Below are 10,823 nucleotides of genomic sequence, written 5' to 3'. Positions count from 1 at the left end.
GGCAAAAGCAGAGTTGTAAACTGAGGGGAGGCACCAAAAGAATTGGACCACATTGCAATGATGGCTATAAAGTATAAAAGAACAGGATCAAGGTTTTTTTTAAGTACAGCACTTTTAATGATACAATGAGTTGATGGGTTTGTTCCTTTTACATGGGGAAAAACTGCAGTCAGTGAGGAGTGAAGATTGGGTGAAATTACATTGGCTCTCCATAGTTTTTACCAAGTCCACCCTGCATTTTAAAGACAATCCTGGTTAACAGGCAAACTTGGAATTTTTACTGACTCGAGCAACATGGACTGAAATTACATGACTGTAGCATGACACTGAATCTTAACTTAAAATCAAATTTTCAAGCGCATGAGTTGCATAAACCCATTATGTGAAACAAGACAGTTCAGAGTAGTGAACACAGGTCGTTGTACATTGTGAGATGTTTCTAGGCTGTCAGAAAATCATTCAAGTTATTGCTAAGATGTCCTCTTTCTTGAGCTTTCCCCTACATGTGAATAATAGTGGCTTTTTAAAAACAGGATACCTTTTTGTAGTCCTGCTTAATAGTGGCTCTTCAAACCCTGAGGTGAGCGTCTTGAACGCAGCACTCCGCTCAATTCCAGTCATTGTTACACCATGCACAGAAAGGTCAAAGGACTGTGGAGATGACGTTTTAGTTCACACACAGAGCATACAGAAAGTGAACAGTGTAACAAGGAGTAAGTTAGTGACCTACAGTGAACCACAGGCTTTGATATTCCACCACACAGTAGCAGCAGGTTTCTATACTGTAAAACAACCATAATACGTGTACACACAAAGCAAGCAAGAACAAGGAGTACATTTAATGAGTTTCTTTTTCATCTCGGGAAGATCAGTGGGAGACTCTTCTTCCTCTTCAGTCAATTATGGTGGTAAACAGGGATGCAAGACACAAATAGTGACATGATCTATTTCACATTCCATTTCCTATTTGTCCTTTTCCAGAAATATAAGCTGATAATTACTTGAGGGCCAGTAAAATTAATACAGATAAAATTCAAACTCCACTGCCCTGATGCTTATTTGACAGGTAGAGAGCAATGTTACTTGTACATGTTTTGTACAATAAAACATGTATATACACTCACACACAAATATATATATTTACATACATATATACACAGTAACAGCATAAACATAGACTTTAAGGTAAGTGCTAAGGGTTTTGAGAGTGGCTTCGTCACAGCCGTGCTATAGGGTTAAGATAATACTGGTAGAGGAGGAATACACACATTCTTTGTACAGCATGGATGTGGCATCCATGGCTAAGATGAGCCTTCTTGGGTTTCTTCGTTGTTTTTCTTCAGAACACTTGTCTTGTGACAGGGGGTGTTATGGTAGCTATTTACAAGACCCCTCGACGGAGGGAGAGGCTTAGTGCAAGTCTTTCTGGCTGTCAGTCACTCAGGATGTGCACAAAAGACATGGGGAACACCCCTTTTCTCTCTGGGTGCCCTTCAATGTGCCCGATCTGGAAGGAAAAGGGGTAGAGAAAACGCATAAGGAAAGGAGAATACTATGGCATTCAGTGTTCAGTGTTTTTCCTCTCTTTTTGTGCCATTCAGACTGTTTGGCATTCAGTTAGGTATGAGGACCGAGGAGGACCGCTGGATCCGAAAAGATGGACGTGTAGAAAGTAGTAATAAAGCTGCACTCACCCACCACTCCTGGTCTTCTTCTCCTGTAACTATGATCACCTCTCCTTCTACAAATGTCAGTTCGTCGTCATTGTCAGCCTGGCAGTCGTAGATCGTCTTCACCCGGCGGGCTTTGCTCTTCCCCTGGACACACAACAACAACAACAAAACTCTTATCTTAGTTAACACAGACTTTTAGTTTCGTTTAACTTTCATTTAACCTAGTCGTCCCACTGAGATTAGAAATCTTAATTTCAAGAGAGACCTGGGCAGGTAGTTACCAAGCATCTCAGAGTAGGAGTGCTGATCTAGGGTCAGTCTATCCTTCAAGACGGTTTCAGATCAGTATATGTACTTTGAGAGGCTTTGAAAGCAACATCAAGCAAAAATCCGATCAAAATCACATAAAGGTTAAGTGCCAAGTTGTAATTCTCAAGCACACACAGGAAGTAGTCCAATAGCAGACCATCTTAAATCCTTTTGTGCAATTTAATATTTCTCATTTATGAGGGTGAGGCATTTTATAAGCCCTTCTGGGTTTCTAGGCCCATCCTGCGTATTATCCTGTGTATATATATATTTATTTCTAATTTCTTGTCTTTTTAATAATTGTGCAAATAAACTCAAACTCAAACTCAGTATGTAAGAAAGAGGATGTGTGTACCGTGTTGATCTTCCTTGGGAGTGGCACAGGTGTCTCTGCACTTCCTGCTGGGCTCCCATTGGTGTCCTCGCCAGACTGCTGGGAGGGGGTCACCACATCCGGCTGCTGATTGGGCGAGGGCGAGTCTTGAAGCTGAGGCTGAGGCTGAGGCTGAGGCTGAGGCTGAGGCTTTGGAGCGGGCTCTGCGGGAGGCGGCCTGGGACCGGACTCAGCTGTTCCAGGCTTGGGGGGAATGTCTGCGAGATGAGGCTTGGGAGGGAGGTCTTTGAGCTGCGGTTTGGGCGGCAGGTCGCCCAGCTGAGGTTTAGGAGGGAGGTCAGACAGCTGGGGCTTGGGAGGAAGTTCTCCAGGTTTCGGCGGCAGGTCAGAGGGCTGGGGCTTGGGGGGCAGATCCCCCAGCTGAGGCCTCTCCGGCAGGGGAGCCTTCTGGGGCGTCTCAGATCCCGGTGGAGACTTCTGGAAGACCTCTGGAGGAAGGCTGGGCTTATCCATGGATGGGTGGTGTATAGTGTCAATCTTCCGCAATGCCACTAGAGGAAGAGCAGCGTACAGTTACTTCACTTTGATACAGCAATATACTGTATATTAGAATGAAATCTAGGCGCAGACCGCAGCAAAAAGGTGGTAATATGTGTACCTTTCTGAGGTAGTTTGGGAAGAACCCTTGGACCAAGTGTAGACTTTGTGTTGCTTGAAGTAGTGCTGAGAACAAATGTTCACATGAAGTTAAAGCAAAAACCAAAGCAAACGAGCAGCTTGTCCCTAATCACCAGCTGGAATACTTTTACCATAAAGAGAAATGGTCACAAAAGATAAATTCTCATTTTGACATTTTGACATTAGACCACTTCAGACTGATACAATAACTTTCAGACAGATTAGCCTTCAAAGTTCACTGTCTGGCGGTACCTTTGCTGCTGTGGAATGCCTTCAAACTTGTTAGATACAGGAGACATCTTGCTGATGGGAGGAGGGGTGGAGTCACTTCCTGAAATATCGACATTGATGACGATAAACAGATTATTCACCACCATAACAGCACTAACCAATACATTAATTTAATATAAATGTAGAAATAAATAAACTTGCTATGATGGTCCAAAAAAATAATGGAGGGGGAGTTTTCTGGCTGAGCTTTCCATAAGCCTGTATGGCTGAAAGCTGAGGTTGTTGTGCAATAAAGTATCAGTGATTAATTGAGTGGTTGAGTGTGACACAAAATACAGAAAAAAACAGAGAGGACAAATGATAACAAGTGTAATAACAGTAAAAACCACATAGCTGGACACAGGATTGCCAAATAAATTCTAAAATGATCAAGATGTTTTTCATTTCTCTGCATCTGTCTCCAAGTTTCAGCTAACTTTTCTGTCCAGTGTAGATCGACCAGACTTAAACAACATGATTTTTCCAATGCAGAACTGTCAACATTGCTCACTCATGCATTGGAGAATCATGCTAGTCTAGCAGCAGGTTTAATCCACGCCCGTGTGAAACCAGCCCTACTGTATGTGTGTTTGCGTCTCACCCCCAGTCAAGCCCCCTTTACTGTGTGGACTGTGAGAGAGCGGGCTGGGTGGGTCAGACAGGGTGCGTTTGTGTCCAGGAGGGGGGGGCGGAGGCCTCTTCTTGGACAGGGTGGAGCTGCCTCCGGGGGTGAGTGTAGAGGGAGGGCCGGATGAGGGAGCAGCTGGAGGAGTGATACATAAAACACATGAGGTGACGGGGAGCACGATGGGTGCCGATCATTCTGCTACCCTCAAATACCCACTGGAGGGTAAAGAAGGATGGGGAAGGAGGGGAAGAGGTAAAATAAATGGAGAAGGTACTGTCTTGCTGTCAGGAAGAGGTTCAAGAGATTTGCAGGACAAAATATGAGACATGTTAGGACAAAATCAATGCACGTAAAATACATATAAAAAAGCATACCGGCGGGCACAAATATTACGCAGGAATGTCTGGACGGGAGTACGAAAATGAAAAGGGACACTATGATTATGGGTGTGTGTGCACCTTTCTGGGTGTGTCTTTTCAAGATGGATCAGTTTGTTTCTGAGTCTGCCTGTGTCTATCGGTCGTCTGTAGTCCAAAGCACTTATCGGAGGTTGCTAATGATCGAGAGTAAAGTAGAGTGAAAGCAGCTAATAGAGAGCTCAGCCAGAGAGGAGTCAGCTGTGATAAAACTTTACAGCTCAGCGATGGTGGCTCTTGATTTTAATGTGATAAAAATGCATGTAGGCGTGAAATAATTAACCAGCTAGCCTACACGGTCACATTATTCAGTTAAAAAAACGCCACCACCCTAGCAGACTGAGCGGTAAAGGGAAGGAACAACTGAGGGATAACTGTATATGGGCACACAGCCGAGTAAGGGGGAGAACGTAAAAACAGGATATTCACTGATGTATGGTCGAGTGCCAGCCAGTGTGGCGTAGTGCGAGTGAGAGCCAAGGAATGCCAAGTGTGGAGCTGAAAGAATAGAGGAAAAAAAAGAGAAAGAAAGAGCGAGATGAGGAGTGTGGGAGAGAATCTATGTCAGTCTTAAAAGAGCGGCTCCCACACACTATAAAATAACAAGATGAAATCTTATCAGTGGCAAGCAAAGCAAAAGAGGAGAAAAGGCACAAAGCTAGCCTTGGGGGGGCAAGGCTCTCCAGCACCCACTGAGAGAGAGCGCTGCATGTTAGGAGTTAGCATGTTATTCTGCCTGGAAAACAAGGTCCATGTGTGTCTGTTAGTCTCTTATTCAGTCTTACAATCTTTTTTTATATAAAACAAGTGGAAAAACTCCACTTGTTTCCAGTGCTATTTCACTTGTTTCAGGTATTTTCTAGAAACAAGTGTCAATATCTCCAAACAAAGCAGAATAACGCAGCTCACTCTAGTATCAAGAAAGTGACGCTTAATTCAAGACAATTCTTGAAACAAGTTGATTCACAATGAAAACAGGTGAAATTATTTCACCCTACTGGCAGATTCTCTTGTTTTAAGAAAACATAGATTTTAACTTAAAAGGAAAAGTAATGGATTAAATGACTTGTTAAGATGGATATATTTGCAGTGTAAGCTTCTACAACGTGGCGTTTTCAACAATGTACTGTTTTTATGCAGAGTATACAACTTGTGAATGTTAGTGTTTGAACCCTTACTCAGAGGGAGGAACGTTATTTTTTAATTATAATACTGCAGACACAGGCAAGCCAACAGTACACTGTTTGTATAAAGTGTCAAGGCTAATGATGGAGAGGTGTGATGGGCCTTTACATAATGACTACTGTCTGCCTGTGTATCCAATTTCCCTTTCACATGCTTGACCAAGCCTGGCCAACCTCATCCTGCCCTTCTCCTGCAGCCATCTTTTTTCCTGAAGCTTCTTTGTGTAAGCAATCTTAATGACACCTGCTTCCCGCCCGCTGATCTGTGTGTTGACAAATTACATTCCACTGCAGGGTGTGTGTGTGAGTGTGAGTGTGTGTGTGTGTGTGTGTGTGCATGCATTGGATTGACTGACAGATTTACAACAAGGAAGAAATTCTTTCCAGAAAACTGATTACAACGCATTGTTCTGCATCTATTCCTGTCCTGGATACGATCAAACATTAACAGACATTTATGACACAGTACAGTTTCACTGTCTATCTTCCCTCATACACAGTAAAGCAAACAAACTTAACACTATTTGCATTACGGGCTGACATTTGCAAAAGAGAGATTAACTGAGCATTATCTCATACTGAATTCAGTGACTGTCATGGTTATAGGCTGGAGACTGATAATAGTGCGGGTGTTGTCCGGATATGTACGCGGGCCCAAAAGCATGGGGTTGTCAAGTCTGACCTTTGCCCTGGTTCCTGGGTGGCAGCGGGGGTCCGTCGGCCACGGGGGAGGAGGTGAGGTCGGTGGAGGCGCTGTACATCTGGTTGGTGAAGGCGCTGTAGGACAGGCGCTGCTGCTTGTCCCTGTGGCTGATGAAGCCCGGCAGGGACAGCTTGTCATGGGGGGAGAGGCTGGAGGAGTGGCAGAAGCTCTGAGGCCTGGGGGAGCGGTCCTTCTTGATGGGACTGGGCTGGAGAGGGACGTAAGACAGGGGAGACGGTACACGGTTAGATACGGGTTGGATAAGATGTGCAGCTTGGGGGACGCTTTTATCCAGAGCGCCTTACAATACCATTGGTGCATGCGTTTTTGTTTTTGTTTAGAATGATCGGCTCCAGCGGGAATTAAACCCCTAACCCTGGCAGTGTTAAAGGAAAAATCCACCCTTGCATAGTCTTATACTATTAGATCAGTGTGTGATGTTCTCTGGGTTACAGCAGTTATTTTGTGATGAAGTACTGCAATGTACTTATTTTTTGGTGTACCCACTTCTACTCCAGTTAGTGATTTCCTACATTTCCCAGAATGACTTTTGACAACCTGGCACAGGCTGAACTTGTTGCTTGTTGCAAGGTGGGCATATGGGTGTATAAATGTATTGTAGCTGGCTAGCCAACCAGTTTGTGACATTTTATTATTTTGTCTCGGCACATATTACACACTCAGCGGTCCTGGTGGAGGATCCCTATTCGAATTTTGTTGCATACTGTATTGCATCATTTTGTTTGGTGATTGATTGTTGACTAGTTAGATCGAGGTAGGCTTGTTCTCTGTAAAGCCCTTTGAGGCATAAATGTGATGAAGGGCTATATAACTTGACTTGACTTAACGTTGGAACAGTCATGCCCCAAACGCAACATGTTTTGTGGCTGCATTGCATTATGGTCTATTGAGGCTACTGTCATGAAGAATGACAATAGTATTTCTGCCTCTTCTACAATAGATTGCTCATGCCCATTTACCACTGATGTTGTAGATAGTTGTAAAATGTTCTGCAATCAAACTCCATTTTAGCTATGCTGGAAATATCTCAGCATGACGCCACGTCATCTTTGTCTGGCCAGTTATCCACGGGAGTAATAAAAACACCATCAAACAACAGAGGATCACCACTGGATCGAAATTGAATCATGAGTAATTTGCATTAGAATTTTATATAGCATGGTATGGGATTAATTTAGATTTGAATGGGTTCCAGTTAAAATAATCAAATCTGATGCTCTGTTCCAACCTTGTCATCTAGGTCGTCATCACTCTCGTCCATCTCCTCCAGTCTAAGGCTCCACTCATACTCCACATGGATGTGGGGGTTGAATTTCCCCTCTGCAGCCTGCACAAGCTGTCACGCACACACACACACACACACACACACAAGTCAGTTACACACGCCTAGCAACAGCAAACTAGCTACAATCCCCTTCCAATACTATATGATACATTAAATATCACAAATTTACATTACATTGAAGATTGCTTTTGTGAATGCACACTCTGCTCTCATATTAGCGTTTATAGTGAATGTGAATCAACAATTACTTCCACTCTGCTGTCACTGAAGCCTGAGGCTAGACACAGACCTTTGACTGCCATCTAGTGTTCTATCTAATCTGCCCTAAAACTGGTCAACCCATGTCTGATCTGCCACAGTGTACACTGAGTACACTGCATTGTATTTAATTTACCTGGTTCCATGTTCCCAAGTCAAGGGTTGAATCAGCAATCTTTATTGGCCACTAAAATCTATTCTGATGTCCAAAGCTACAGTTGGGTGAGCCTGTTTTCTGCCGGTGAGAAATACTTACTGCCTCCTCACACTGAATGTTCCTCAGTCGCCTGGCAACATCCAGTGCCGTCTCTCCATTCTGATTGGCTGAGGGAGCGGGGATGATCAACCGTTAGAGTCTGACACGTACATAGAGCTGACATTAACGAGAGCATGAACCTATATACAGCATGTGACTCACTGATGTCAGTAGCCGGCTTGCCCCTCAGCAGTAGCTTGAGGCACTCATGCTTCTCGTACATGCTGCAGTAATGCAGGGCGGTGTTCCCCCACTCCGTCTGCTTATCCAGGTTACCGCTGTGGAAAACACACAAGCCCACATGTGCACACACACACACACACACACACACACACACACACACACACACACACATGCATATAGTCAGGACATGGGTCACAAGCCCGAGGGCATTTTCCACAGTCCTGCGGCCTCAGGTTAATTTGATGTATCATTACCCAGGCTGCCTTGATTTAACACGACTGCTGAGCAAAAGGTTGCGGCCGACCATTTTTTACCAGTCTGAAGTGAGCTATCATATCAACAGTGAAGCAAATAAGGTGAAATGCTTGTAGCAATGATTGTAGAAATTAGTTAATAATGTCATAATCATAAGAACAGAAAAATGGGCTACATAGGAACACATATTAGGGGTCCGTTTAAAAACATAAATAATAAATAAAATACAATAACTCAGCACAGTGCTTTGAGAAACAAGCTGACCTCCTAATAGCCGTCTTCAATTACGGTGCAAAACACACTTCACACTAAAACGTTAACAGCAGGTAAATAATCCCGTTTAGATCTTCTGCAGTTCCCGGACGGGCAAAGAAATGCCTTCAAATAATGAAGAGTAAGCATGACATTGTATGAGCGCAGCTATTAATTAATGAGAAGGTTCCACTTCCATGGAGCTGCGTGCAGTCGGAGCAGTGGTGAGTAAACAATTGAAAAGAGAGGAATAAATTAAGGCAGAGAACAAGTGCTTGACCCATTTCTGTTTGCCTTGTGGGAATCTAAGCTTGAGCTGTGCAGCGCTGAGCTCTCCTCTGCTCTTCCTCTGCGTTATTATACAGTGGTGCACAGAAGAGAAACACTCACAGCGGGCAACTAGATCAAATTTGATACATGTTTTCCACAAAACAATATAATTTACCACATGATAACGTTTGTAAACCACTGGGTGTTTAATGCAATTTTCATAGCTATTTCGGTTGCAGAGAAAGCCGATGCCATTTCCCCAAGCATAGTCTGGGACAACAGTATTCTACCATTCCAGTACAAACGACTCTTTTAAGATTTTACCTGTTCTGCACAAGGAAGTCCACCAAGTGCAGCGAGGTCTGGTCAGCAGTGCGTACAGAGTAGTGCAATGCCGTCTCCCCAACTTCCTGCAGGGGGCCATCAAACACAGCAAAGACATGGTGAGACAATCTGGGCAGCATCCATTCTGTATTCTCTCCCTCTCTCTCTCTTTCAGCATTTAAACAAGCTGCAGTAAACAAAATGGCTCCTAAAAATAATATTTCTACAGGCGTGATGCTGACAATTCTCCGATTTGGGGAGACTGTTTCAGCGACTTCATCTGAATCGGTGTTTCGAAACTGGATCCAGATGTTAGTTCTTTACACGGAACAATGAGGACGGATATGAAACGTGAAATATATGGAAAAGATGAAGGCGGGAATAAGGAATAATGTGTAAATTTCCTGGCACACTCAGCACCAGTATCTGTTCTAGAGGAGAGGATGGGGTCTATTTAGTCATGCATTCCTGTCATGTTGTCTGTGTCTCGGGGTTGGAGGGTGGGGGTGTCGCTGCTGCCTGCAGAAAGCAGCCATTCAGATGCACTGACAGGAGCAGATCGGATATCGGTGAGTCAGACTTCATAGCGCAGGCAGCAGCAGCAGCAGCAGCTCCCTCTGTCACCGGGCGATATCCTCTCTCTATCCTGCTGCTGCACATTACACCCTTAATTTTTCATTAGAGAAGTATGCCTGTGTTATAAAACCTTGACCCATTTATGTCAGATTAAGTCTAATCACCCATGATGTTTACAGTACAGTATCTTCACCGTCTACCGCGTGTTACTTAACTTTCATTTATGCCGAAACCAGTGGGGGGAAAGGCAAGGGAACAAAGGGAAAAACAGGCTGAACCGTGGAATAAAAAAATAGAGAGAGATGACCCCGAGCCGGCACAGATGCTGCCATCTGAGTAAATAGGGAATCAAGTGAGATGAACACCACAATATGCTCGGGGTTCTTACAGTGCATATCACCACCTACTGGTGAAATTACCAGGATGATGACTCAATCTTTCCAACCATTACACCCATTTCTACCCACCAAAATGCACCAACTGGGCGTAATGTATCACCACTGGTTCTCTGTCTACGATCAAACCTCAAATGAGGAAGAACTAGTGCAGCAATGAGTGTCGAGCTCTGGTTTGAGTTTAGTAGTCTTGGCCCTAACAGCACTGCCCTTATGGAAACAGGTGGCACAGACAGGATATGAAATGATGGGGTGAGATAAAAAGGCATGAGGAGGTTATGGCCGCCATTTCTTGGGAGTATGTGATGTATTTTTCCATATCTTGTTGATATTATCCTTGTTTTTATCCGTATTTCTGTTCTTTTGTAAAGCACCTTGTTACAGTCTTGGTGGTTTCTATGTTGCACACACACTTTAACAAAGGACTGATGGATTCTTAGTGCTTTATATCTCATTGCAACTTTATTATGATGACATCTACTGTATGTTATATGTATTTATGTCTTTTATTTATTTATTTTATGTTGTGTATTGGTTGTGTTGACTACTGTTT

General features: G+C 43.7%; 1 protein-coding gene across 2 annotated transcripts in view; it reads right to left on the bottom strand.

Moving 5' to 3' along the window:
* Window positions 1–111: 111 nt before the first annotated feature.
* asap1b (ArfGAP with SH3 domain, ankyrin repeat and PH domain 1b) overlaps window positions 112–10,823 on the bottom strand; it is a 48,781-nt gene continuing 38,069 nt past the window's right edge. The window contains exons 18-28 of one of the 2 annotated variants that reach the window (XM_071921479.2): window positions 9,300–9,385; window positions 8,178–8,293; window positions 8,016–8,083; window positions 7,445–7,552; window positions 6,175–6,403; window positions 3,866–4,027; window positions 3,247–3,325; window positions 2,975–3,039; window positions 2,338–2,867; window positions 1,695–1,817; window positions 112–1,507 (exon numbers count right to left, since the gene is read on the bottom strand). In XM_071921479.2, the coding sequence (XP_071777580.1) occupies window positions 1,433–1,507; window positions 1,695–1,817; window positions 2,338–2,867; window positions 2,975–3,039; window positions 3,247–3,325; window positions 3,866–4,027; window positions 6,175–6,403; window positions 7,445–7,552; window positions 8,016–8,083; window positions 8,178–8,293; window positions 9,300–9,385 (1,641 nt within the window). In that variant the 3' untranslated portion in view covers window positions 112–1,432. The remainder of the gene's footprint in view (window positions 1,508–1,694; window positions 1,818–2,337; window positions 2,868–2,974; window positions 3,040–3,246; window positions 3,326–3,865; window positions 4,028–6,174; window positions 6,404–7,444; window positions 7,553–8,015; window positions 8,084–8,177; window positions 8,294–9,299; window positions 9,386–10,823) is intronic. The other variant, XM_071921480.2, reaches the window with a different exon arrangement.

This window comes from Centroberyx gerrardi, chromosome 22 (genome assembly GCF_048128805.1).
Source record: "Centroberyx gerrardi isolate f3 chromosome 22, fCenGer3.hap1.cur.20231027, whole genome shotgun sequence".
In the NCBI taxonomy this organism is placed as follows: domain Eukaryota; kingdom Metazoa; phylum Chordata; class Actinopteri; order Beryciformes; family Berycidae; genus Centroberyx; species Centroberyx gerrardi.
Note: the sequence above shows the minus strand (reverse complement) of the source record. Positions and strands in the feature narration are given on the sequence as shown.